General features: G+C 33.7%; 1 protein-coding gene across 4 annotated transcripts in view; it reads right to left on the bottom strand.

The window, feature by feature from the left end:
• Nav3 (neuron navigator 3) overlaps positions 1-27,088 on the bottom strand; it is a 772,995-nt gene that overhangs the window by 332,990 nt on the left and 412,917 nt on the right. For 2 of the 4 annotated variants that reach the window (XM_010639521.2, XM_010639522.2), the window contains exon 1: positions 5,886-6,258. The exons of 1 other annotated variant lie outside the window; for it this stretch is intronic. In XM_010639521.2, the coding sequence (XP_010637823.1) occupies positions 5,886-6,128 (243 nt within the window). In that variant the 5' untranslated portion in view covers positions 6,129-6,258. Of the gene's footprint in view, positions 1-5,885; positions 6,260-27,088 lie in introns of those variants that run through there. One more of the 4 variants, XM_033763794.1, reaches the window with a different exon arrangement.

Raw genomic sequence — 27,088 nt, 5'->3', positions numbered from 1 at the left:
AAAAAAAAAAAAAAAAGAAAAGAGAAGGGAAATAGATATTTTAAGGTTATATATTTATTCTTCTGTCCTTTAACTTTTACAGATAACAGAGACCAAAGAGCACAGGCTTTACATTATTTATCCTTTAGATCTAGGAAAAGTTTAATTCAAATCTTTGAGTTCTTATTATATATGATGTGCTTTTAATTATGGCATCCAGTAAAACAGGTTCAAAATCAACTTCATGTAATTGTTGGTAATGTGGGAGCACAGATACAAACAGAAAGCAATTATTTTGCTAAAACATGAATGAACTCTTTTTTATTTTAAGTTTTCATAAACAATATATTGAGCACTTTTTTTCCATCAAAAGAAAGAATATTGGTTATGGTAATGGAAATAAATAACAATGTGTTTAGCAAGTTGGCATTAAATATACACAAATTGTTGAAGTGCAAAAGAATAGTTTGTGTTTCCAATAAATTTAACACAATAATGATACAGAAAATTTTAATAATTTTGTGGTTTCAAAAATGAAATGTAAATCTTTAAAAACTTTATAAACCACAAGTTAAAGTAACACAAAACAGTATCAGATTGTCATATTTCTACCAATTGTGACTTGAGAGCAATATGTGTTACAAGTACCAAACCCTGAACTTTCTGCCAGGAAAGAAAATGTAAAAATTCAACCATCATTACGACATTTTCAAAACATAACTACCACCAGGTGAAAACAATTAAATCAAACATGAAAATTTTAGTTATAAAGTCTGAAGTAAGAGCTATAACTATAAAAAGGAATAATCATGTCTCTTTAAATACAAATAACTAAATATGCAAGCACAGCAGAATCAGGCAAGGAAGGCAGAATCATCCAGGGACCGGAAGGCTGACCTCTACAGCTGTAGGCCTGGCCAGCTCTGGAAACGCTACAATGTGAGCAAGCCAACCAGAGTGTTAACAGTCCTCAGCAATCAGGCAACCCCTCCAAAAGGAAACAGCTGGAAGCCAGAGCCAGAGATATACTCTATGACATCTGCTGCTATTTTTCTGTCGTGGGGTTCCTCTTACTTATTTCTGTTACTCATAAAATTCAGCAGAGTTCATATGTCAACTTAATTGCCTTCTGATAATTCTAGGAATTGGGATACAACCAATGATTTACTTACAGTTTGCTAGCAATGTTAGTCTAATACTTAAGCCCCGCAATTTTATACAGAGACCAAGTCCATCCCTAGATCTCTATCCTTCTCCTAGTAGAACTCAGTATGGTAGCAGCTTCTTTTAGAGGTTAAGAGGTCTGTGACTATACAGCCTTACGCTGGGTCTCTGCTCTACCCCACTATAACATCTACATATTGTGAAGTAACTTAACTTCTCTGGCCTCAGTTTCTTTATCTGTAAAATGGAAATAGTAACAATAACTGCATCATTAGGCTATTAGGAATACTGAAGGAGATACTTCAGAAATGCTTGGCTCCCTACCCAGCATACGGAAGCATCTATAAACATCAATTAGTATTAGATCCTCCTTAGCAATGAATTCTCCTATATACCATTGCCAATGTAATTTTGCCTCATTCGTAAATAAAAAGGTCCCCATTGTGTCCCTACAGAAGTCTGTTTCCATTGATCATCTCAACCAAGCCTTCTATCTTTCATACATATTATTGCTCCATTATTATAGTTTATTCACCAGGCATTATTCCATTCAAATTTCTCCTTAAAAGAATAATTTTCTTCTAAATCTGAGCCTTATCTGCCCACTAAATTCCAACAGCAGCAAGTGTTTTCTAATGGTCTATCCAAATAGGATTTCTCTCAGTCATAAAAACTGTCCTCATTAGTAATTCTATTTATGCAATATGATTGTATATATTAGTCTTTGTGCTTAAGCATACAACTTATAAAATTCTTTTGAGTATATTGGGCTTTCAAATCAGTCCTAGCCCTTTGTGAACAAAAATAATCCCTATTCTTATTGCCCTTACAACTCATAGAGTAAGAAAAGTGGAAGAACATCCATATTAACATGGATGTAAAACCAACTTTTTAAAGTAGTTTCTATTTCTCAGTAGGATGTAAATTTCCTTTCCTCATACAAATCAGTAGAGTTCATTTGTCCTTTTACTGTCAGAGCAATTTGTTTATATTTTGACTTTTGAAATATATCTTCAAAAATTCAGGGAGATCTGGAGGACCGGGGTGATACTAGAAAAAATATTGCAATTAAGTCATGAAGAAAAAATATACATTGATTTTTTTTTTTCCTCATTGAGTTTATTGGTACATTTTAGGTACATAGTACAGTTACACTCATTACTGGGATCTTGTACTACATTGATTTTTTTAAAAAAGTCCTTTTGGGACAAACCTGGATTCAAATTCTAGATTTTGAAATTATTTACCAGCTGGTTCTAAAAAATGACTCCTATTTTTTCTATACCTCAGTTATTTCTTTGAAATGATTTGAGAATAAAATGAGAAACTTCCTATAAAATACAGGGTAGGTACTGGAAAATTATTGCTTCCTATAATAACACTTTTTAAAAACCTTATGCTTGTATAAGTAATTCAAGAGGGAAAGCAAAGAGGACACAAGCGTGGAAAGAAGTTGGCAACAGCAGTAGGTGTGAAAGAGCTGCAGGTCAAGCAGCATTTGAGAAGTAAAGGCCAAGGAAATAGTCCCAGTGTTTCGGATGGCTAAAGAACTATCATGAGAAGAGCTATCTAATGCTTGTATGTTATTTGCTGAGCTACAAAAAAAACAGATTCTTCTTCTGTAACCTTAAACTACTGACTCTTATATAGAGCTTCTAAGGCAAAGCAATTCTTCCTCATTTGGGTGAGTGCCCAGAAAGAATAGAAAAGCAAATGCATATGAGAGATTAGAAAATTCAAGATGAGAAATCAGAATAAGATATAGCTAAGCAAAACATAAGCCCTTGACATATTACAGTGCATTTTCCACTGATATGTTACCTCAAACTGAGAAATGGTGTATATTTAGGGACAGTGGAACTGAACAATGTGAAGAACCTGAGACACTCAGGAAATATACAAAGGAGACCCAATAGGTAGTGGGGCTGCGGGAAGAGGGTGGGGGGCTGGAGGGACACGAGAAGAAGCTAGTGTTTTGATCAGTCAGCATGGTGAATGTGTTGGATGTATGCTTGCGAAAATGCGCAGGAGACAGGATATTAATTTGGAACGACTGAAACAACTGATAGAAAAACACACGGACCAAGAGACAGAAATGCTTCTGAAAGGGATGAATACAAGCCATGGTATAGAAATAAAATGTTTAGTCTCTAGCAACATATAGAATGTAAGATGACTGTATAAATCATTAGGTATCAGCCTAGGAATTCAAGATTAGATGACCAGAATGATGCCCTAGTGAAAAACAAGGGTGTAGGAAGTGGTAGAGTGAAGATACATCTCGGGCATTTCATATACAGTATAGCTTTGAAAAGGTATGAGAATAAAATGAGAAACTCTCAAACTAGACCGTTTGGTACAATGACTGAGCACTCCACATAAATGCTTTTTAATGACAGTCATTTATTGTGGGTACTATCTATGGTTTATTTTCACCTAGAAATAGAACCCATAATGGCTGCCTATAGTAAACAATGCATTTTCTAGTCTCTATTATAGCTAGGTATAAGTTCTTGAAACTCTAAGTAAGTGGATGAGATGTCAAAATACCCAATGAAATAAAATATATCTTTTTTAATCAAGTGAAAATTATGTATCTACTCAAAATAGAGAGTTGGAAGCCCCAAATGGATGATGGTGAGTGAAACAAAGAAAACCTGGCTCACTGACTATTTTCTGAAGTCAGGAGTTTGGCTATTTACAGCTTATCTCCCAGTTTAAAAAATAAATGCTTCCCCTGTCTTTACTGTTATTTTGAATATGCTATGTTTGCAGCCCTTTCTGTCTCTCTAATTACCTTGGTTATTTTTTCTATTTTCTTCAGTTCCTTTTTTTCTTGCCCCAAGGTTTAAAAAAAAAAAATCTCTAAAAAGAGTTTAACGTTCAGAAATATTCTGACATGCTGACTGGGCATTCTTTACATTTGTTTGGAAAAGTGTTTAATTTGATAAGTGATACAGTAAAAAGATTTCTATTGAAATATAAATATAACTGTGCTTGGCATAGAGTGATTTTGGTGAATTTTTGATTATTATTTGCTAACCAAAGTGATCAGCAAAATTGTATTGAAAATAATCCTCTTAGTGGTCAAGTCCTAAACCAAGGCCATTTAGCTAGGTAGAAGTTTGACTAAACCTACATTAATGACAGCCACATCTAGCAATGAAAATGGGGCTCTCCATCCTTTCCTTGGAATCCATCAGACAAATTATGGATTACATTATGGATACAAAGAACATTAGAATAAAGTTGGATGGTGCTCATCTTTAATTATTTGCAGAAAGCTAATGTTTTAAGTGTTTTGTTAATTTTTGCTCTCTGCTTTCATTGTGAGTTGCTCACATGACTGACAAGTATAACTATAATATTTACTGTTAACTGGTATTTCATAATTAGGTAATACTTTGGTAGAGTTAGAACTTTTAAAACCATCTGTTTCAGACTCCTTGTTTAATAAATGAAATGATCCAAACAGGAAAAACTTAACACTTTCTCAGAACTACTTCTTTCTAATTCATTAATTCATTCATTTCTCTATTCATACATTCCATTAATACTTAATTTTTAATTATGTGTAAAGCCTCAGTGAAAGCACCTGGGGCAAAGAGTAAGCTATGAATCCATATATTTTCAGAGTAGTGGGTATAGAAAGAAGTTATCCAGGGAATTAAAATACATATTTGTAAATATGGGTACTATACATATTTCCATAGACAAAGAATCACAAGAAAGAAAGAGGAATAGAGAGATAGCAAAGACTTTACGAACAGTGTGGCATTAGGGTTGAAACTTAAAGACCTGGACAGGTGAAGATAGATGGAATAAGAATTTCAGACAATAGGAATGGGCTTTCTTTTGTACCGGCAGAATAAATTTCTCTAAGTGCAGCGTTTTTTGTTTCCCACTTACATTTGAAAAGGCAAGCAAAATCAAAACATTAACTAAGAAGCCCGAGTGAGAATGGTAACATCACAGTTAATGCGTCATTAAAAAGTGATGCTTTTCAAAGTACAAAAAGAGCTCAGGAAAGCCATTAGCTGCAGGGCAGGCTGGAATTTTGCATCTAGAGCAAGCAACTCTACTAGTATGGCTCAGTAACAAAGAACTATGCGCTAATGCTCACGGAACAGCATAGATTAAATGCCTAAAGAAGATGTCAGTAATAAGTAAAACAATAGAGTTTCGATTCACATGTGAAAATTCATACAAATGAGCAGTATCAAGGAAAATACTTTTCTTCATATAATAATGAATTGAGTAGTCTGGGACACAAATATTCCAACAGAATTCTTTTAAATCATATTTAGAGAAAAGTGCTGGTGTCTGTAGGATTTTTTATACCTTAAACTCCTTTTGCATACACACACACACACATATATGTATGTGTAAATACTCATGTATATATATATATACATATATATGCATATATATATGTATATATATAAAGCTAGGATTAACTATATTAACAAGTAATTAAGTACTTTACCAATAGGGAATACTAATTTTAACATAATTGTAACATGCACATTTCATTGAAATTTGCTCATGAGTTTTGCCACTATAAGCTAAAATTATAATTTTTACATTAGTCAAATTTCCAGGTTTTCAGTTACTCTACAAACATACTGTCTTACACTTTTACTCCTCTATTAGTCCCCATTTCACATCATGCTTTGTAGTTCTCCTAAAAGGAAATTTGCAGTTTAGCTATGTGAGTCTATAGGTAACCCTCAGCTACTAACCTTGCTGTCTTCTTTCTCCTTGGCTTTTCCTTGGAAAGATTTCTTCTCTTCAAATTCACAGGTTGAGTTTAATGCAAGTTGACAAGAAAGCATTGAGCTCTCTGTTTCAGCAAGTTCCAGAGGTCCTGAAGAATAATGCTTTGACGCAGCAGTGCCAACATTTGCTATCGGAAGAGCAGTATGAAGAGGCTTTGACACAACAGCTGGCTGTCTCAGTTTTGAGGCAACCCCGAGTACAGGCATGGCTTCTATAAAAGTATCTTTTTGCTGCCAAAGAAAATACTTCTAACCTCAGTCTTGTAGACTCCAACTTTAGTATTTCCAGAACAAATACTTTAAACAAAACTAGCAGTCATCCTGATTTAAAAAAAAAAAAAAAACACTAATAATATAACTTTCATGAAGTAAAAGTTCCCTTCATCTTCAGTTAAGTATCTTTTCTTAAAAGTTGGGATCTTCTCTTCTCTTCTCTTCTCTTCTCTTCTCTTCTCTTCTCTTCTCTTCTCTTCTCTTCTCTCCTCCTCCCCCCCTTCCCTCCCTCCCACCCCCTCTCCCTTTTTACTGTATGACTCAATGTCTATGTAATACTAAATACTCCCCTGGGGAGTAAACTTTTTGCAAGGTAAATGCTACAAAAGCCCCTTCCCTAAGATTAAACAGTTCCTAGTTTTGCCTTTTCTCACTACAGCAGTCTGGAGTCTGCGCTTCCAGGGTAAATAAAGAGAACAACAAAAGGAAAAGCCCTCAATTCAAGCGTCAAAGAAGCCAAAAGATCACAATAGTGTAAGGACAGGAGTTCTTCCTGACTTCAGAAATAGCCAACCTCTATTCTCTTTTTAACGAAAATGATATTTCCCCCAACTTAAAAAAAAAATAGAAGAAGAATGGACATGTTAATGGCCAAAACAAACAGCTGTTGGAAGAACTTTTAGCCCGGAAACAATTTCAGCAATGAAGCTGTTTGTCTGATTTCCAGCTATTTTTCACTACTGACAGTCCAGAGCCTGGCGTTCATTCTGTTTCATCCTATGAAATCTGGTTAAATTCATGTATACTGCAACTGACTAAAGCAGTTAAGTTATTCAGGAGACCACACTTGCCCGGGTTATGAAATACAGTAAATAGTAATCAAGATTGTAAATATATTGGTATTCCTAAATTTTATGATGACAATGAAAATATTCACAGCTAACAGTTACATGGATTGCGTTACATGGAAGTCCCTGGACTAAGCACATAATGTACTATATATAGTCATTGCAATGCCTCCAAAGTATAGGTGCGATTATTTTCTCCTCATTGCCAGACAAAGGATTTTGATTCAGATACACTGAACAATGTAAACAAAGTCTGTAGCAGCTAGAAAGTGGGGATTTTCACTCTAATAATCATCTTTAAAATAATTTTAAATGGCATTGTTATTTAAGATAAAATTCAACTTAAAATTCTAAGCTTCTAAAAAATGTGTGAATATATATATTCAATGACAATGAATGGTGTTAATCCCATTCACAAAATATTTTATTGAGTGCAATTTCTGGTAAAAGTATGTCAGAGGCAAAATTTTAAGTTAAGATCTGATTCACCCTTACTATTTTCCTTAAAATTGTTGCATGAAGAAAATAAATAGAGAAAAATAATTCTCTTAGTAGTAAAAATCATATTAGGGTGATAGTATTGAGAGTTTAATAGCAATTTCCTCTCTAACAGTAGGATTTCCATTTCATATGTTTCTGTTTCTATTTAAGAATTATGCAAGATAAATTAGTCTTGTTTTAATCTATTTAGAAAATCAATAATAGAAAAGAATCAGTAAAAGTACAATCAAAGCTCCTAGAAAAATGATTTGATTCTTAATACAAATACTCAATTAAATTTGGTAATTACCAGAATCATGACCATTAGTGTAGAAAATGTCTCTGTAGTCAAGGAATGGTATTCTTTGGCCAACTACTCATGTCTCTATAAATTATTACGTATGTTTAGGTAAGGAGACATAATTTATAGATGAATAAGCCAGTAACTATAGTAAAATATATGTTTTTGCTGATAAAGCATAAAAATAAATTCTAGTACAAGTTACACATTTTGCAGACATTTCAAAAAGTAACCCAGAGAGCTCTACACAATAGGATATTAAGAAACAGATATAACACGAGTGGTGATAGAGAAATGAAATGATTTCTCTGAGGAAGTTACTTTGTAATTTACCAAACACTTAACACATTATAACTTCCAGACTAATGTTCCTAAAATTCCTAAAATGACAGTTCTGTTATATGAGACATATGCACCCTCACATTGCAAACAAAATGTCACAACTAAAAACAAACAGGACTTGCAAGAAAAATGAATTCTAGGAAGACCATTCAAAACATAGGCAATCTGGGGAGGAGATCACCGGCAAGGACAGCACTGGTAACTTGGAAGATAATTTGGACCACCTGAGAGTGCATCAGCCCAGAGTTATTATTATTTTTTTCAGTGAGTAGAAATGCTATTGAAGTGTTAAAAAGAAATGGTAGAAAAATCCAGGTAGAAGGCAAACTATGAGACAATGGGCTTGTTCTTGATCTGGAAAGAGGGTCAGTGTCACCTGGAAATATATAAAAACTGTTCAGAACTAGAGATGAGCCCACGATGAATAAGTTCCAGATACAGGCACTTGTTTTGTTTTGTTTTAATTTTTTAAAAGCTGAGCCCAAAGTATTCTTTTTACTATAGATCATTCATGCCAAGGGCTTTTTTTTCCCCACCCCAGATTGTACTGTAATTCTATTTTTGACCATTTGCCTCCCTTTCCCCAGAACAAATCACCCCAGTGACAGATAGAGCCTCACATAAAGCTATACGTCTTTTGCTTTATACTAATATAGTTGACTCATTTACCAATTGCAAATGAGCTTATTAGTATTTTAGAAACATATGTTAAGGAAGAACACACTGTAATCTCTGGAACATTCCAAATAAAAAAACTATTCCCAGTCAATAAGATAATAGTTCACATTGCAATGCCTTTGGTGTATTGTCTAATATTATTTCATTATGAATGAAATATGGAGTTGAAATTGTAACTATGGTCAACTATGTCCTAACCATGCAAAAACATTTGCCACCAAGAGCAACGAAAACTAATTAATTTATCGCAGAGAATTCACTGTGTGTCTGGAGCTGTCATCTCATTTCATCCTAAAGGAACATCAGCATTCTGAGGGCTAGGAGTTGTTCACTGAGCAGTCAAGTAATTAATTTAAGGTAGCAGTTACGAGGCACAGTAGACTGTGAAGTTTGAAATGAGGTTTCTCAAACTGAATTCAATAAACCACCACCTGGAGTGCTCGTGAAATACAGGGCTTATTGACTTCATCCCAAACCCACAGAGTAAGAATCACAAGGGAGAGGGAGAGGTCTGGGAAGCATATTTACATAAATTAAGCTCTTACACACTAGAATTTACTCTATAAGGTTTGAAGTTTGTGATAGCTCTGAGAACCGCTTCCTAAATTGTACTATAATCAAATACCTGCTCCCTTAATAGCTGTATGAATTTGGACATTGCTATACCTCAGTTTCATCATCTATGAAATGGGGGAAAAACTGTACTTCCTTCCCAAAGGAACTGTGAGAATTAAAGAAAATAATTGTATAAAATCATTAGAAAAGACTGCATGTAGAAAGCGTTAAAAATGTTAGCTACTAATGTCACAGGAAATATGAAATTCTTGACAATTAGAGAAGTAAGGTCAAGAGGTATAATAAGTCCAGAATATAAAAGGACTGAAAAGGGGGAGAAATTTCTCAAAAGTAAAATGAAATAAATTCCTGATTATTTTTTCCATAAAATGGAGCAGGAAAAAATCACAAGGGCTATCTAAAGCCAAGGTTCTAGGTGACAAGAAAATTCTCACCTGGCTCTAACATAGTATCAGTGATGCTATTTCCAAACTAAGTAATACAATCTCATGTATTGAAAATTGGCAAACCAGTAATCACTTATTAGAAACAGATTATGAGAAAAAAATGATCCACTATCAAACACGCTTCCTAAAAGAAAAAAATATTATTTCAATTCTGATATTTGATAAAATCAGGAGAGTTACATTCCTATTTTTAACAGCTTGAAGAAAAAATCATACATGATAGAAATTTAGAATTCTGGGCAGGGGATTTAGCTCAGCGGTTCGGTGGCCTGCCTTGCAAGTGCAAGGACCCGAGTTCAATCGCTGGTACTACTACTACTACTACTACTACTAATAATAATAATAATAATAATAATAAATTTAGAATTCTAATGCAATAACTCAATGTGACCAGGTATACTATCAAGATGTAGATTCTTTTCTTCATAGCCCAAAAGTTCCTTATGCCCCCTTGAAGTTAATGTCTTACTCCCAACCCAGGAATAGACTGAAGGGCTGATTTCTGTCATTAGCTTTTCCATTCTTAAATTTTCTTGTAAGTAAAATCAAATAATACTTTTGTCTGGATTTTTTTCACTTAGCTGTGCTTCTGAGACTTATTCATGTTGTGATGGATAATACAAATTATTTCTTGTAGCTGAGAAGTGGTCCATCATGTAGATAAGACACCATTTGTCACACACACACACACACACACACACACGCACACTCACACACACATGTCAAGAGAAAGACACATGATTTGTTTCCAGATTGTGGACATTATGAATAAAGCTCTATAAATATTTGCACATGGCTTGTGTGGGTATTTATTTTCTTTTTTAATGAACAAATAACTACAGGGGATTTCAGGACCATTAAATAACTATAAATTTAATTGTATAAGAAACTACCAATTTTCCCCTAAAACATGCCATTTTGAACTCTCACTCATGGTGCATGGGAGTTCTGATTACTCTACTATTCATCAGTACTTTGTACTATCAATCTTTAATTTTAGCTCTTCTAGAAACATGTCATGTTTTATCAGTTTTAATTTGAATTTTCCTAATAACTTTGAGGTTGAGTTGTTTTTCCTACATTTACTTGCTGAACATATTATCTTTAGTGTAACATCTTCAAAATGCCCATTTTGGGAGTCTTCTTGTTGTATTTTAATGGTTCTTTTAGACATAGCTCACATCCTAGATATGTGGTTTTTGTTTAAGTATTTGTCCTAGTCTGGAGGTTGTCTTTTGTTAGGTCACAATCCTTCCGATACTCGCCTTTTTGCAATCTTACTAACAGATAATTGTACCTTTATGTTAACTTACCCTTACAAAGGGTTGAATAGCAAACATCCATGAAACATAGAGATAATGTTTGCTTCTGGAGCAAAGCATGGCATGAAGCAGATGCCTGAGTTCTGGAAAAATGGTGAGAGGTTTGTTCGCAGCTGTTATACAAGACTTTTCTTTCCTATGGTCAAAGTGCCTCATCTGCATTTTAAACCAATGCATGAGCAGTCATAACTCATTCTTGTCACACTGTGCTGTACAAGCTAAGTCTTGGGAAAATAGCACAAAAAATGATGAAATTCTAGGGCCGGGGATTTAGCTCAGTGGTTCCAGGGCCTGCCTTGAAAGCACAAGGGCCCAAGTTTGATCCCTGGTACCAAAAAAAAAAAAAAAAAAAAAAGATGAAATTCTAACCACTGCTCTTGCTGTGAGCAATAAACTATTACTAGTATCTGACGGGAGTGGGGGCAGCCTCCACAAACACGTGCTAGTGTGGCTTTTAGATTGCAAGCAGGGCATAATCTCACACTCTTCACAGCTTTTAGCAACATTTAGTTGTCTCTATGCTGTCTTAACATTATCAGATTTTGTTTTGTGTATTTGGAGATTTATCATTAATGTCATACACATTTAGGATTGTTTACTCTTAATGAAGTAAATCCTTTAATACATATGACAGAAAGTCCCTTTATACATGTGTTAACATTTCTTACCATCATATTATTGTTAGTGTCTGATATTCTCTATTCTTTTACTTTGATCTGTGCCTTTAGAAGAGAATTTCATGTAGATGATAATATTTCATTTTGTTGTTTCATATTTGCTAGGGTTTACTATATAAACCATTAATTTATCTTGGTATCATATTATTGTTCATTCCATATAATGTACAAACTTCCCACAATATTTTCATGTTCTTTCTTACATTCTTGTTATTGCTATCATACACTTTCTTCTGCATATATAAAATTACTTTTTTTCTGTAAATTATCTTTTAAAAAGAGAAATAACAGTGATTAAAAATAAGTTTTATAATTAACCATATAATTTCCATTTCTTTTGCTCTTCTTTCCTTTGTATGAGTGCATATTTCCACAAGAATTATTTTCCACCTCCCTAAATTACTTCCTACAGAAATTCTTTTATTCAGATTTGCCAGTGGTTAACTAGTCCACCATTTGTTTGGATGGAAAAAGAGTTTATTTGTCCTTCATTTTTTAGTGGAATTCTAAATTAACAATTTTTTTCCTCGATAAGAATGATATTTCTCTACTTTTTTTGGGGGGGTGGGGTTGTTTTATTTATTTACTTTTGTTTTGTTTGGTTTTGACAGGGTCTCATGACGTAATTCAGGTTGGCCTTAAAGTCACTTTGCAGCACAGGCAGACCTTGGACTCATGGTGCTTCTCCTACTTCAGCCTTCCAAATGCTAGGATTACAAGTGTGTGTCACCATGCCTAGATAATTAATTCACTGTTTTCTCACTTGCATAACTGATAAGAGGTGTATCTGAAGGGTGATACGTGTTCATCACCATCTTGGCTGTTTTATCTAGTTCCTCTTTAACATTTTCCTTTTAAGATTCATTTTCATAGCAATTCAAATTGTATTTGTGTGTGTTTTGTTTGCAGTTGTTTTCTTTATAATTTTAGCACATTGCAGAATTTTAGACAGTGCTTTCTGAAGTGTTAAATATTATCTGCCTCCCCTTTATCTCTCTTTCTAGAGCTCCAATTACACACATGTGGGACAACCTGATTTGTATCAGACATTCCTAATCTCCTAGCTTTTTAAGACTTATTATTTCATTTTTGCCATCAATTAACTTGTTATATTTTCAAGGTCACTAATTTTTAACTTTACAATATTTAATCTGTTCTAATGATACCTAGTTTTATTTCAGATACTGAATTTTTCATCTCTAGAAATTCTACTTGAGTGTCTTATGTCTTTCGTTTTATCATCATGTTCATGATTTATTCTGCCTGCTTAAATAACACTCTTAAATAAGACTCCTGTCTTGTAATTTTGTCATCTCTGTCATTGTGAAATAGATTTCTATGGATCTTTTTTTCCTGTGTCTGAGTCACGTTATATTGTATTATACACACCTGGTAAACTTTTACTGGCTGGTAGCCATTTTGATTTTATAACTTGTTCTATAATGGATGTCAAGTAGTCCTTGAAAGGCATACAGTGAACCCACATTTGAGATTTTCTTTTAACCTATATTAAGGAATGTTTAGGTTTTGTCTGCAGTTACTTTGGCACCTCTTATAAAGAAATATACTTTTGTGGCAGACTCTATTTGGATTCTCCATCCCTACCCTGTAATCTGGATACTGGTTTTAAGATGTAAGATGGCACAATCATGGGCCTCCTCTTGATAGCTTTACTTTTGGGGACCGTAGACCTGTTGACATGTGTTGTCTAATTGCTAAATAATATTGTTTTACAGACTCCTGTCTAGTTTTTAGAATTTAAGGCTAGAGGAATAAGTGTTATTAGTCTATAATAGTTAGAAGCCTAAAGAAAAAGTCAAACTTTTAACTGTTTTCCTCCAGTCCATCTAGCAAATTTGTTGAGTGTTATTAGTTTCACATTAGACTTCAAGAATTTGTATTTTTATTATCTTTCATCCAGATAAGAACTTGCATTAAATTTCAGTAAAAAAATAATTTGCACTTATAGAATGTTAAATGATCACTTGGAATAATTTGTCTTCATATTTTATGAGGAAATTTTTAGTCATAATAAAATGAAGCAATGGGCCGGGGATTTAGCTCAGTGGTTTTACTGCCTGCCTCCTAAGCACAAGGTCCAGAGTTCAATCCCCAATACCAAAGAAAAAAAAAAGAAGCAAAATATAGTGAATATAGAGTTAAATTTATTTTTCAGACCAAGCTTCAAACACTTAAAACACTAAGTAAGATCTATTTTAGAATCTATCTTACCAAAATCCCCACTGGCATAATTTATTTCAGATACCTGGGAAAATATGATGCATGTAGAAGTATTAGGCTTACAATATTTTGAAAGGGCAATAATCCAAGATGTATCTTTATTTTAGTATTGAAGCAGGGGAAAATAAGATGAGGTACCTGGCTAAACCACAGTAAGTGAAGAGTACAAAGGATATGATAATAAAACTGTTCATGGATTTTTGCAAATGCAAACACTATCCACTAAAGTTAGGATGATCTCAGGAGAGGTGAAAAGTATACATTCTCCATGATACACACTTACCATCTTATAGGTTCTTCAACTATGTTGATAGAATTATGCGAGAAAATAAAACTAATCAAACACAGACCTCAACCATAAAATACAATGAAAAGCAAATGTAGAATACTTTGTAATGGCATTAATTGTTGATTTTCTTCCATTTATGATATCAACTCCTAAGACTAAAAAGACTACACATATATGGAGACAGGATGGCTGTTTTTTAAAACACCATAATCATTTGGATAGTCATGCTACATAAATTTCAGTACAACAATAAAACAGTAGACTTATGCATCTAGATAAATACCCAAAAAGATTTCAAAATTAAAAATACTTATGCTTGAAAGGTCCACTTCTGTTGGCATATATGTACATAAATATACTGTGTTATAAAGGTACAGAAAATCTCCTTAAACCAAGTTTTGACAACTTGGTAAGTGTTATCAAATCATTTTATATGCAATAAAATGTAAAAATGAAATTCTATAAAATTAATCTTTTTTTACTATGCTCCCCATGTCAATTTTATATTTTTCAGTTATTTTTGAAAATCACATAAAATAGGCTTAAATAAAAGAAAGATATAATAAGCATAATCATTTGAAGATATCAAAAATGACATTTATGAAGTTATCAAGTTATACCTGTGAAAATTCTATAAGCCTAGCATTAGATCATTTGAGAACTTTCTTCAACCCAGTATTTTAAGACCTAACCTATTTTCATTGTCTCTACCCTTTATAAATCTAAAGGATAATTCTCCCTTTCCTAATATCAGGTATCTTGAGGGTGTATCTGATTTTTTTTTCCAGAATTGAGAAAACATTTTTATAAAGTTCTATTTAAAATTTTCATTTACCTTGAAATTCTAACATATAATCAGCCTATGATTTTAACCCTAATCTGAGTTAAATTAATCAGTGTGACCTCAAAATATTATCTTTATCTCCGGAAAAGTTTCTAAATTTCAGGTATGATTTAAGATTCTTATCCCTTCACCCTAAAAAGCCACTTGACTCGATAACTTGAAAAGTTGGTAACATTATCGCTAAGAAATCCAGAGATGTTTCAAAACACCTGTGTGTGAATGTGTGGGTCTAAGTGTGTGTGTGTGTGTGTGAGAGAGAGAGAGAGAGAGAGAGAGAGAGAGAGAGAGAGAGAGAGAGAGAAAAAAAGAGAGAGAGAGAGAGAGAGAGAGAGAGACAGTCAGCAAGAAGCCTATTATTCCATCTATGTGAATATATGACGCTAAAATAAAAAATGAAGAGGTATGATAACGAAAACAGAATCTGATATTTACCTATTTTCTGAAAATGTTATTCAATACTTGGTTTATCTTTCAAAAGAAATAAAATATATTCAGGACAGTTTTAGGAAATATGGTAGCAGTATGAAGTTAGGAAGCAACGCAAAGTCAGTTACATACCCTGAATATCCATTTATTCATTGACAAAAGCAGCAATTCCAGGACAACCCTTGCCGATGAACTGCTCTTCACTCCCTTATGCAGTGGGAAAACATACAACTTTTGCAGCTGTATGCAATGGCCGTGTTCTCAACAGCCCTGACATAAACTAAGTCCGTATTTCTCCATCAGATACTGCTCAGATTTGAATGCTTTTGCTACCTCCAAATTTTGCTTTGAAATTTAATTCCCAGTTCATTAGTGCCATGAGGTATGGCCTTCCAAATGGGATGATTACGAAGGAGTCATGTAAGGTCAAATTTGTTTACTGAAAGACTTGATAAGATGTGTTTGCCCCTCTCCTTCCAACTTTGAAACTGGAGGCCTTCATCAGACACCACTGTCTTGATCTTGGAATTTTCAGCCTTTAGAATGGTAGACATTCGCTTCTCGTCTTTTAAGTTGGTCTGTAACATTCAGTTACAACAGCACAAAGATTGGCATCTAATCCATTAGTTTAAAAAAATCTATAGAAAATCTACCCTATATATCCTTGATAATAGTCCTTTGTCTGAGGAACAGCTGGTAAAAATTTTTTCCCACATTGTAGATTGTCTCTTAGTTCTGTTGATGGTTTCTTTTGAAGTACAGAAGCTTTTTAGTAGGATGAGATCCCAGTTGTTGATTCTATCTGCTAGTTCCCGTGCTACTGAGGATTTGTTCATAAAGTCTTTTCCTATACCAATGTCTTCCAGAGTTCTGCCTAACTTACCTTCCAGCAAGTTTAATGTTTCTGTTTTAATATTTAGATCTTTAATCCATTTGGATTTTAATTTAGTGCATGGCAAAAGATAAGGGTCTAATTTTAATCTGTGGCAGGTTGACATCCAGTTTTTCCAACACCATTTATTAAAAAGGCTATCTTTCCTCCACTGAGGATGGTCAGCTCCTTTGTCAAAGATGAGGTAGCTTAGTACATCTGCATCTGTTTTTGTGTCTTCCGGGCTGTTCCACTGATCCTCAGGCCTATTTCTTTGCCAGTACCATGCTGTTTTTAATCACAGTGGCTTTGTAGTTTAGTTTCAAATTGGGAATTGTTACGCCTGGTGCCATGTGTCTGTTGTCTAAAATGGCTTTTGCTATTCTAGGTCTCTTATGGTTCCAAATGAATTTTTGGATTTTTTTTTCTCTAGTTCTGTGAAATATAGTGTTTGGACCCGATCCAAAAATGGGCATCTGAAATGAACAGACATTTCTCAGACAAAGAAGTAAAAGCAGCAAGAAAATATTTGAAAAAATGTTCCACATCACTGGTCATTCGAGAGATGCAGATGAAAACAACACTGAGATTCCACCTCACCCCACAAAGAATGGCTGCTATCAAGAAATCACACAATAACAAATGTTGGCAGGGTTGTGGGGAGAAAGGAACCCTTCTCCATTGTTGGTGGGAGTGCAGACTGGTGCAACCACTATGGAAATCAATATGGAGATACCTCAGAGCTTGGACTGGAGGTTCCATTTGACCCAGCCATCCCTCTGCTGGGTATCTTTCCAAGTGAACTAAAAGAATTATATCACAGAGAAGTATGTGCACCCATGTTTATAGTGGCACAGTTTGTAATAGCTAAATCTTGGAAACAGCCCATTTGCCCATCTGTTGGAAACTGGATAAAGAAGATGTGGTTTTTCTATAAAATGGAATATTACTCAGCCATAAAGAATGAGAAAATAGATTCATTCATAGGAAAATGGATAAATATTGAAGATATACTCCTAAGTGAAATAAATAAGTCACACATGAGTAAATACCAAATAGTTTCCCTGGTGTGAATAATCTGCAACAATGCATAAGATTCTAATGAGATTACTGAAATTTAGAAATGGGAAGAAAGGAGCTAAAGGTGTAGGGAAGGTGGAATGGGTAGGGAAAGAGTAAAAGGGGAAAGGAAAAAAAATGTGAGAGAATGAAAAGATGAAAATAAAGTGTTTGTAGTTGGGGAGGGGAGGAGGGGGTGAAGGGAGGGCAGAGGTAAGGGGAAAAAATGAGAACCAAGACCTGTCATGTAGAGGTACAAGATCCCAACAATGAATGTAACTGTACTGTATCCCTAAAATGTACCAATAAACTCAATTAAAGCTGGAAAAAAAAAAAAAGGAAAACCTACCCTAAAGAGGCAAGTTTCCAGTGCATGATTTTAAAACTCTGAGTGAACACTTCAAAGTTTCCCTTTTCCTTTTTATCTGTTTCTCACCAGAGGAGTTTTCTTTTACATATTCCTGTTACTGATAATCATTCATCTAAGTTATCACCATCCATTTTCTTTGCCCAATCAATTTTCCTACTGGTATTGATTTCCAAATATAAGTTTTCTACTTCCAAATTATGTGAGTCTCAAAGGTTCTTCTTGGAATTCCTTGAAAAGTTTCTTTTTTTGAAATGGAAGGATAATTTCTGAAAGCATCAGTAACTGTTACCTAACTCTTATATCCCCTGAGGAATGATTTCATGAACCACACACACGTTGCCCTAAAATATCTTCCTCTTTTCTGCTTTAAATGTTTATATTATGAAAGCAGATAAATGAAAAAATGTAACACTGAAAAATCACGGTAAATTTCTGTAAATATGACTTTTTTCTTTCTTTTTTGTAGCAGTAGGTTTTGAATGCAGGACTTTTGTACTGTATGCAATGAGCTAGGTCACAGAACCTTTAATTTATTATTTTTTAAATTTTGAGACAGGGTCTTGCTAAATTGTTAAATTGTCCAGGCTGACCTCATACTTTCTATCCTCCTGCCTCAGCCTGTCAAAGTCCTGGGATTATAGGTATCTGCTAAAATACCTGACTTATTTAGGACTTTTTTTTTTTTTTACCAGGATCTAACTTAGGATCTTTCTCTTGCGAGGCAGGCATGATGCCACTGAGCTAAATGCCCAGGCCCATAGCACTTTTTAAAAATCATTATTAATGTAAGACATATTTGAGGAGATTCTAATTTTTAGTAAAGTCGAAAATTTAGGCTAAATATATTTTATTTTCTTCTTCCCCCCTATTTACCCACAACTTTTCCTAAATATTTTCACAAATATTCTGTTACTTATCCTTCCCAAAATCCTTCTACAAAATATGTATAAGCTTTAATGAGTAGGACAAGAATGAGAGTTGAAAACAACTGATAAAGTTCTGTATCTAAAATCTTACTATTGTAGAGATCCCACAAACAAATATAATAAGAATTAAGAAAAATCTGCTGATAGCTTTTTGTTAAGTAGCTGGCAATAAATGAGATTGTATTCTAAAGAAAAGGAATTTTCACACTTAGGAATATCAGTTTAAAATTCTCATCCGTCAACTCTGCCACTTTCAGAATGAGTAGCATATTTATATCACAGTTGGTTAATATTCAGATCATGCATAAAGGAAAACTGGGGGAAAATGGAGCTGGAACAAAAAAAATCAAATAGTTTTTATTGGTCTCATAAAAAATTCCCAGAAAGATCTATTTCTGCCATGAGTTCATTCTTTGCCATTTTTTTTCCCCAGTACCAGGGATCTAGCTGATGACTGAGAGCTTTCCAGGCAGACATGGTGCCACTGAGCTCCATCCCCAGCCCTCTTTGCCATTTTCTACAATACCAGCAAGAAGCTTTGAAATCCATCCATTTCGCTCTCACTGACAAGTCTATCAGAATTGCCTGTGATGCCTTTTAAGAATACGGAGGAAATGTGCACAAACAAAATAAAATGGAACAGTTAAACTTGATGGACTATCAACAATGTTACATATAAAATTGCGATGTTATATGTTACTATAGAGTCAGACAGATGAGCTATTCCGCAACTTTGAAAATATTCTGACTTTTTCATTAACTGAACTTGACTGACTCATAAATCACTTTTTTTGATATTCTTCATCATAAGTGAAGGAAAATCCCTCTCATAAATGTCTAAATTTATAGAACCAAAGTTCTTTTTCACCCTCAAATATAGATAGGATGAAAAACAAAATGTTAATGATAAAGAATAATAATGTGTTACTTGCCTCCTGCTCTCAGTATTTTCTGACGGAGACCATCAGATACCAACCTGGACTCTCATAAATACAGTGACTTATTCCAGACTTTTCAAACAAAATGTTAACTTTTAAATGTGGTCATTGAAAACAAAGGATGTTAGCAATCACAGATTTAGTCCCTGGGAAGACACTGCCAACTTTCCACACTTTTTGACAGAAAACAGGCAAACAAAACAAAAGAAAACACAACAAAATCTTTGAACAAACATAAATGGAAAGTTTCATAATTCTAAAGGGATGGGATGGACTCTTTTCCCATAAAGCCAATTTCTCTGTTTCCTATTAACACATTAAAACTGCTCATTACAGACTATATCATTTTCATAGGACAGTTTTAAAATCTGTGCCTGAAAGCATGTACATTCTAGAGATTTTATTTCTGCAGTTCTTTCTGTAATAATAGTATTTTTGCATTTTCCACTGTACATATCTCAGACTCTCATAAAACAAGGTATATGGGATTTTTCTTAACATTAGGAAAAATAACATTAAGTAAAACATTAGGAAAAATGAATTCAATTTTATAGCTAACTAAAATTATTTAAATTATTAAACCCCCATTTTTCCTTAAATTAATTTTTATATTAGTCAAAAAAGATAATTACCTTTCTTCACTTATGCCCTTGTGGACAAGCCTAGTTTTGTTTCATCAGTCCCAGGTTCTAATTCACTGGCCTATTGTCTCTTATCTGAGAAATATTTCTTACTAGTTCAGAGCTAGTAGTAGTAAGAACATGAGACAAATAGGGAGACCATGTATATACATTGTGAGTAATCAAGATTAATTGATCTAGTTTATTTACCTTTTAGGTTTAAAGTGATATCAGTGACAGAGGAATGTTGATTTTTTTCCTCACCAGTTTGCACGGATCAAGATAGGTTTTAAGAGGTGTCTTACATAACAAATGTGGTGGTCATAACTCCTACAGTGTATATAAAGAAGAAAAATAATCAAAATAATATGACAAAACTATAATACAGGTGAAGTGACCATTTAATCACACAAGAGGTGATGCTAAGAGCTTTGGTAAAGGATAAAACACTTTGCTAGAAAAATATCAGGTGAGTTTCTTCTGGAAATCTCTTCTTCTTCTGGAGATAACATTTTCCTCTGCAATAACTATAGTGTGGTCTTCACAGAATCACTAGAAAAACTAATCATTAAAATGCTATCAAGAAAACACTACAGATTAAAAAAAGAACTTTTTGTATGAAGTAAACTCAGCAGATTTTCCATTTGGATTTTTCTTCAGAGGATTTGATTTAAACAAAGTATCTCTGGGAAGCAACAGGGTTTATTATTCTGGAAAATAAAAATAAAATAATATAAAAGTGCGAAATCATGAGAGAATCTTAAAGAAGCCACAGCAATTCCAGGTAAACTCAAAATAGGCTGCTCCATTTAGATAAGCTTTAGAGCTTCCTTGCTACTTCTCTCTCTGCCATTTACATTTTGTTGCTGTCATTTCTTCCTCAGCATGTGATCTCCTAATAAGGATCACTTCTATAAAGTGATCACCAAAATATATTAGGAAATTAGGATTAAGGGTCAATAATTATCTACACAACAAACCAGAACAGTAGACTAGAAAAGATAGCATAAAAAAAAAACAAGCAAAAAGGAATAGCTACTGTTTGAGAGAAGCAGGTAAAATACAAGCTATAGAGGCATCACCAATTCAGTTTGGTAATGAGCAAGGATTCTTATGCACCAATTTAGTACTCCCCGAACTGTTCACTGTAAATGGCCCCTGGAAAATTTCTTTCTCCATAGTTTAGGGATCATAAGATTATTAGAAATGAGCTGAAGCATAAAGTGCTAAACCCACCTTATTTATGTCAAATAACTTGCATAATTTCCTATTGATATAAATTTCATTGTTCTCCTCTTCTTGCTTAGGAGAGGGAGAGAGGTGGAAGGAAATATAAAATAAATATGAAGGTAAATGGGGGAAAAAAAAACTATTGTACCCATGAGTGATGCTGAAGATGGCTGAGCACCTCTGTGTTTCACAACTGGACACCATGCAAGAGTGATCTTGATTACAGAGCTTATCGGAAGCTACCTGGATGCTTCACTTTCCATTTGTGCTTGCAATGGATCATGAACTTCTGGATAGTCCTGAACAATTAACTCAGAGGAAATACAGCCAAATACATCATCACAGAGACTATCTAAAAATGCTGATCTAATATCAATGCTATGCAAGAGGTTAAAACTAATATCCCATTGTATCTACTTTGTAGGAGATAGTCACTCCTTCTCTCTAAGAAAACATGTTCTTTTCTTACTGAGCTAAAATGTTTGTTCACACAGAGTGGCTAGTACGTCTGAAAATACAGATGAATACAATTGATGATATATTGGTAGTAAAATAAGATAATAGTCTATGTTTCCATACATTCTGCTTATACTCTTTTGTCTTCATTTTTAACTTTCTTCAATGAATATAAAGTTCACCTCTCTATTACCATGGCTGGCAATTATCCAGGAATTTCACGAATTTACTAATTATTCTCCCACTAATCTTCCTTCCTTTGAAATTTTACCTTATAATTCACAACAGTACCGTTTTTAACTCTGTGTCTTCTACATTCATTTGATATATGAGATCAGCATGATACGTAATTCTTTTCAATTTCTCAGCATTCCTGAGTGGTTAAGAAGTTCCAAACCACCATGAAATATTAATAGAAAAATCAACCAGTTTTCTTTAGCTATTAGATACTAATTTATTTATGTATCTAGAGGTTGCTAAGTACCACAGCCAAAATTTTATTTTGATAGGTTATACTTGGCAATCTAAAAATTACAGTGCACAGTTCAGAAAAGATGTGGAGATAAGATATCGAGAAAAAAGGAATTTTATGAGCTGTGACATCTCAGTAAGCAATGACCACACTTTGCATAAGACCAAAGATGCTGGTGAAAAAGATAATTATATCCAAATGCAATGTAATTTCAACAGCTGTAACTTACTGGAGACAAAAATTTGGAAAGTCTTAAGGAGATATATCAGGATATTTTCAATGCATTGTATTTGACTTATTAAATATTAGTAGATGCCTTTAGCCTGCCCAATTATTTGAAAGAAAAAGTCAATATTTAGTAACTACTCATGAAAGTGTATATGCTGTAGTTCTAGTAGTGACAAGATAGTAGCAAAATAACATAGCAGTGTTTTCACCGGGCAAAATATTCATGTTTCACCATTTGGAGCTTCAGAGTAATTGCACTGCTGCCCACTCCCATGTCTATTTGACCCATGGACATCCATTGCCTCAATATAAGTAGTATAAGCAACTATAATCTCATCATCAAAAGACTACTAAGTTAAAAATTTGGTCGTGACTTAAATTACTGTCCACAAATGATTTGCTTTTTGCATTATTTATTCAGCCTAAATTTTTTACTTGGATACAATAAAGAATCCGACTTGTGTATAAAGCCAGCACTAAAATTCAGGAAAAGTGCAGCCCTTACCAGGGCTCAGCTACTATTTCATTACATTGTTATTCTCTGCTGGTGGAGATGGTTCCCTTCCCAGCATTTGAGGATATCCCTAGTAACTCTGGGCCAAATTTAAAGGACAGCAAAGTCAGCAAAGCTTTAGTGAAAAACAAAAATCCTCTCTCTCTCTCTCTCTCTCTCTCTCTCTCTCTCTCTCTCTCTCTCTCTCCTGAAGTCACACTCAAGAAGATCTTGAAATTCCCAACCCACTATTCCCAGCAGCATCCTAATCGACATTTTAAAACCACAAACAAGGTGAAAACCTTAAAATAGTCTTAACTTGTTCTAAAGTTGCACATTCAGTATTTTATTTTTGGGCTATTGCTCTTTAATCACAGGTTAGTCCCACTAATGGGCAATTTCAGGGTAATTAAGGAGGAAAGTAGGCTGTGTTATAGAGAGCTCACTGTTTTAGTTCACAGACTGCTTCTCCATAGTCCCTTTTAGGGATCTGTTGGGTTTTTTCGTCTTCTTTAACTACCTTTGCTTACCACGCATCAGTTGTTTCTACTGGCTCTAACCCAGTAAATCCCTTTGAATTCAACCTCTTCTTCTTGTTGTTGTATTCTTGGTGTAAGATTTCAAACAAATATCTCTACCACTTTGGTGTTTCTCTATTTGTTTCTTTTAATTTGCATGGTGCAGTATGGTGGAAACAGAGTTCAATGTCAGATCACAGCAGCAAAAGCAGAATTTCTGATTTGAAGGTCACTTTGCCCTAAAGAATTTTTAAGAAATTTGTTGAGAACAGAGAATATTTAAAAGATACTGGGGTGTTCTACTGATATCAGCTTTTCTGCACATATGAAGGGTCATGTGTCTTCTTGGGCACTGACAAACATGGGCAATTAGACTTATAATTTTAGATCACTGGTTCTTCGGTGTTCTGGCACCTCAGAATTATAAGTAGGAGTTGGCAAAATATAGAGCTGTGTCCTCCCTGCAGAGTCTCTAAACATATCTGAGAAGGGGATTGAAAATTTGCCTTTTGAATTAATTCCTAACGTATTGACTTCTGTATCTCTACTTTTAGTGTTATAAGGGAACAGCAAAAAAGAAAATCACTCAGATGTATTTATATTAGATGAAAGAAAAGAAACAATAACTCTGGGTACTGAAGTCTAAGTTTGCTACTCTTTGGTGAAATATTTTGGATTAGTGATAGACTAATTTGAATGCTTATTATTAGGCATGCAAGCTAATATAATGAAGGCTGTGTGGGCATTAATTGTTCTATCTTCTATTTTTCATATTTTCTTATGAAACTTTGTATAAATATATATTAATTCTGTGTTTTTTAAGCCCTTTCACTTCTTATGGGTTCTACTTTCTCTCAGGTTATTTTGATGCAATAGCTTTATGATTTGAGATTAAACCCTCCAAATGTAAATACAAACATTGGAAGGAGGACATAGAGGTACTGCAGAAAAGTTAAATAAATGTAGTCTTGTGAGATGAGTGCTAGGAATTAATGATCAATTTCTCCAAGGCTTCGTAGGATCAATCATAGACTTGTTTTTCTGCTAAAGGATCACATTCTTGGAAAATCAATCTGAATCAGGGAACCTGGTTCACATCGCTACCCTTCAGTCAGCCCCCCACCCCTTTTTTGCCTTTTATACTTTGTGCTCAGAGCTGAACCCAGAGCCTTTCAGTCATCTACCACTGAGCTGTGCTCCCGCCCCAAGAACACCTTGATAAAGAAAGAGTTCCCCATGACAGTATGCAGAATGGCCGGTTCTCTGATGTGAAATGGGTGTGCTTTGGGCACAAGAAGAAGTAATCAATATCCTGTAAGCCATTTTTAAGTGACACATTTTGAATTAAAAGGCTAAATTATTTTATTTCAGAAATTGTATTGCTTGCATTGTCACTAGTCACCCTAGGAAAAGTGATCTTAACACTATTTGCTTTACTTTTTATCACTCTTTGCATGTTTTTATATGAGCCTTTTTGAATTAGGAAAAAAACTGATTTGACACAAGGACATTTTTTAGTATTAAGCTAAGACTAAGTCTGAAAATGTGTCTCCTTCTTTATAGTGCTAAGAATGAGTACTTGTTAAAAAGTTTAAAAAATGTTATTGAATATGTAGGTTAATAGAGACAATAGTTTAATAAGAAACTCATCTTTGGCTTTTAAAATAAATATCTTAGTTTTAGTTTAATTAGTGTTTCTCATACTATATGTATTTAATCCTGGAAAGAAAAATATGCTCATTTCTTACTGCTCTGCAATATCACCCCAAGTTTTAAAATATTTTCAGATTGTAAAACCATTATCAGTCCACTAATGAAATCATGACATGTCAATTTAAAGCAATAAATTATTCACTAAGTAACAAAAGAACAGATTTTTGGTATAAAAGCTATTACTTTTCTTATACAGTTACAAAATGTAAAATACTATGTTCAGAAAATTGGCCAACAGAATTTAAATTTAGACTGTAAAAAAAGGCAAAACTTAGAATAATCTGGAGCAAAATAATTTGAATAGTCACATATTTGAGAAATCTGGTTGTAATACATTCTTGATTTAATATTTTTACAAAAGCAAAAGTGACAAGCCAATAAAAATATTGGCAACTCAATTTTTGCTGCACTGCAGCAACCAGCAACCCAAGCAAAGACAGAGCTGATACACAAATCAATTAATCTACTAGATATTAAAGCTAAACTAATTTGTAATGCACCACAAGAAAGCATTACCACAGTGATTTTGTTTCAAAATGGAAGTAAGCAAGTTAGCATAATGGAAAGGACACAGTTTATATAAAAAGAATAACCAACACAAAAATATTTTCCTGAGTTTTAAAAAATAACAAAATATAACAAGATAGTAACTTACTCCTTGTTTCTCCAGCTAAAATAAAGAAAATACACCCAGAAATTAAACCTAGCAATGTTACTTTTGTTACTAAAATGCCATTGAATACAGGGTGTCATACAACAGATGTCCCCTTCTAAATTGTCTTAAGTTTTCAAGGAACTAAAATACAAGAAGAGTAAAGGTTCTTTGGTTTCATTAATGTATTGTATTTGAAACAAATTTACATTACTCTAGAATCTATCCCTTCAAAATAATTTCTTGAATTTCTCATGGCAGAATTCTAGTTTCCTTTAGACTACCTAGGAGTAATAATCACAAATAATTTTTTCTTTCTTTCCTAAAAAAATCACAAATAACCATGGTTAAACTGTGAATGTAAGACACAATAATTTAGTATGGTATTTGAAACACACCCGACTTCTCAAATCTCATTAAGCTTGGCTTTCCTAGTATCAATTATAGAAGGAGGACTAATTATATCGCCATTCTTTTTTGCTGTTTCTGTTCAATAATCCTTAAGCATTTAGGCTAAATTAAGAAAGGAGAGAATGGCCAAAAACAAAATTTAAGAAACCAAAAATGTTACAAGTAACATCAATCTGTATAACAAATTCATGGAGCTAGAATTATTTCCTGTATTTATACAAGCACTTTTTGACTCAAGACTACTTGTTAAACATGGCTTTATTAAAATAGTAGTTTAACTTACTTATCTATCTATCTATCTATCTATCTATCTATCTATCTATATCTATCTATCTATCTATCTATCTATCTAAAATTTAGGAATTCTCAAATGAAGCCCAAAGGAAGACAAATAATCCATTCATTCATCCATCAACTATTTAGTCAGCAGCAAATATAAATAAAATTACTATACCAAGTAGAGAGATGTGGGAGACATCGTGTGCATTACTCAGCAGCTTAGCTGCTGAGACCAGAAAGCTTAGACA

The sequence above is a fragment of the Fukomys damarensis genome, unplaced genomic scaffold, assembly GCF_012274545.1.
Source record: "Fukomys damarensis isolate Sample0158 unplaced genomic scaffold, DMR_v1.0_HiC HiC_scaffold_15, whole genome shotgun sequence".
Taxonomy (NCBI): domain Eukaryota; kingdom Metazoa; phylum Chordata; class Mammalia; order Rodentia; family Bathyergidae; genus Fukomys; species Fukomys damarensis.
The sequence above is the reverse complement of the archived record's forward strand: the minus strand, read 5'-3'. Positions and strand labels throughout refer to the sequence as shown.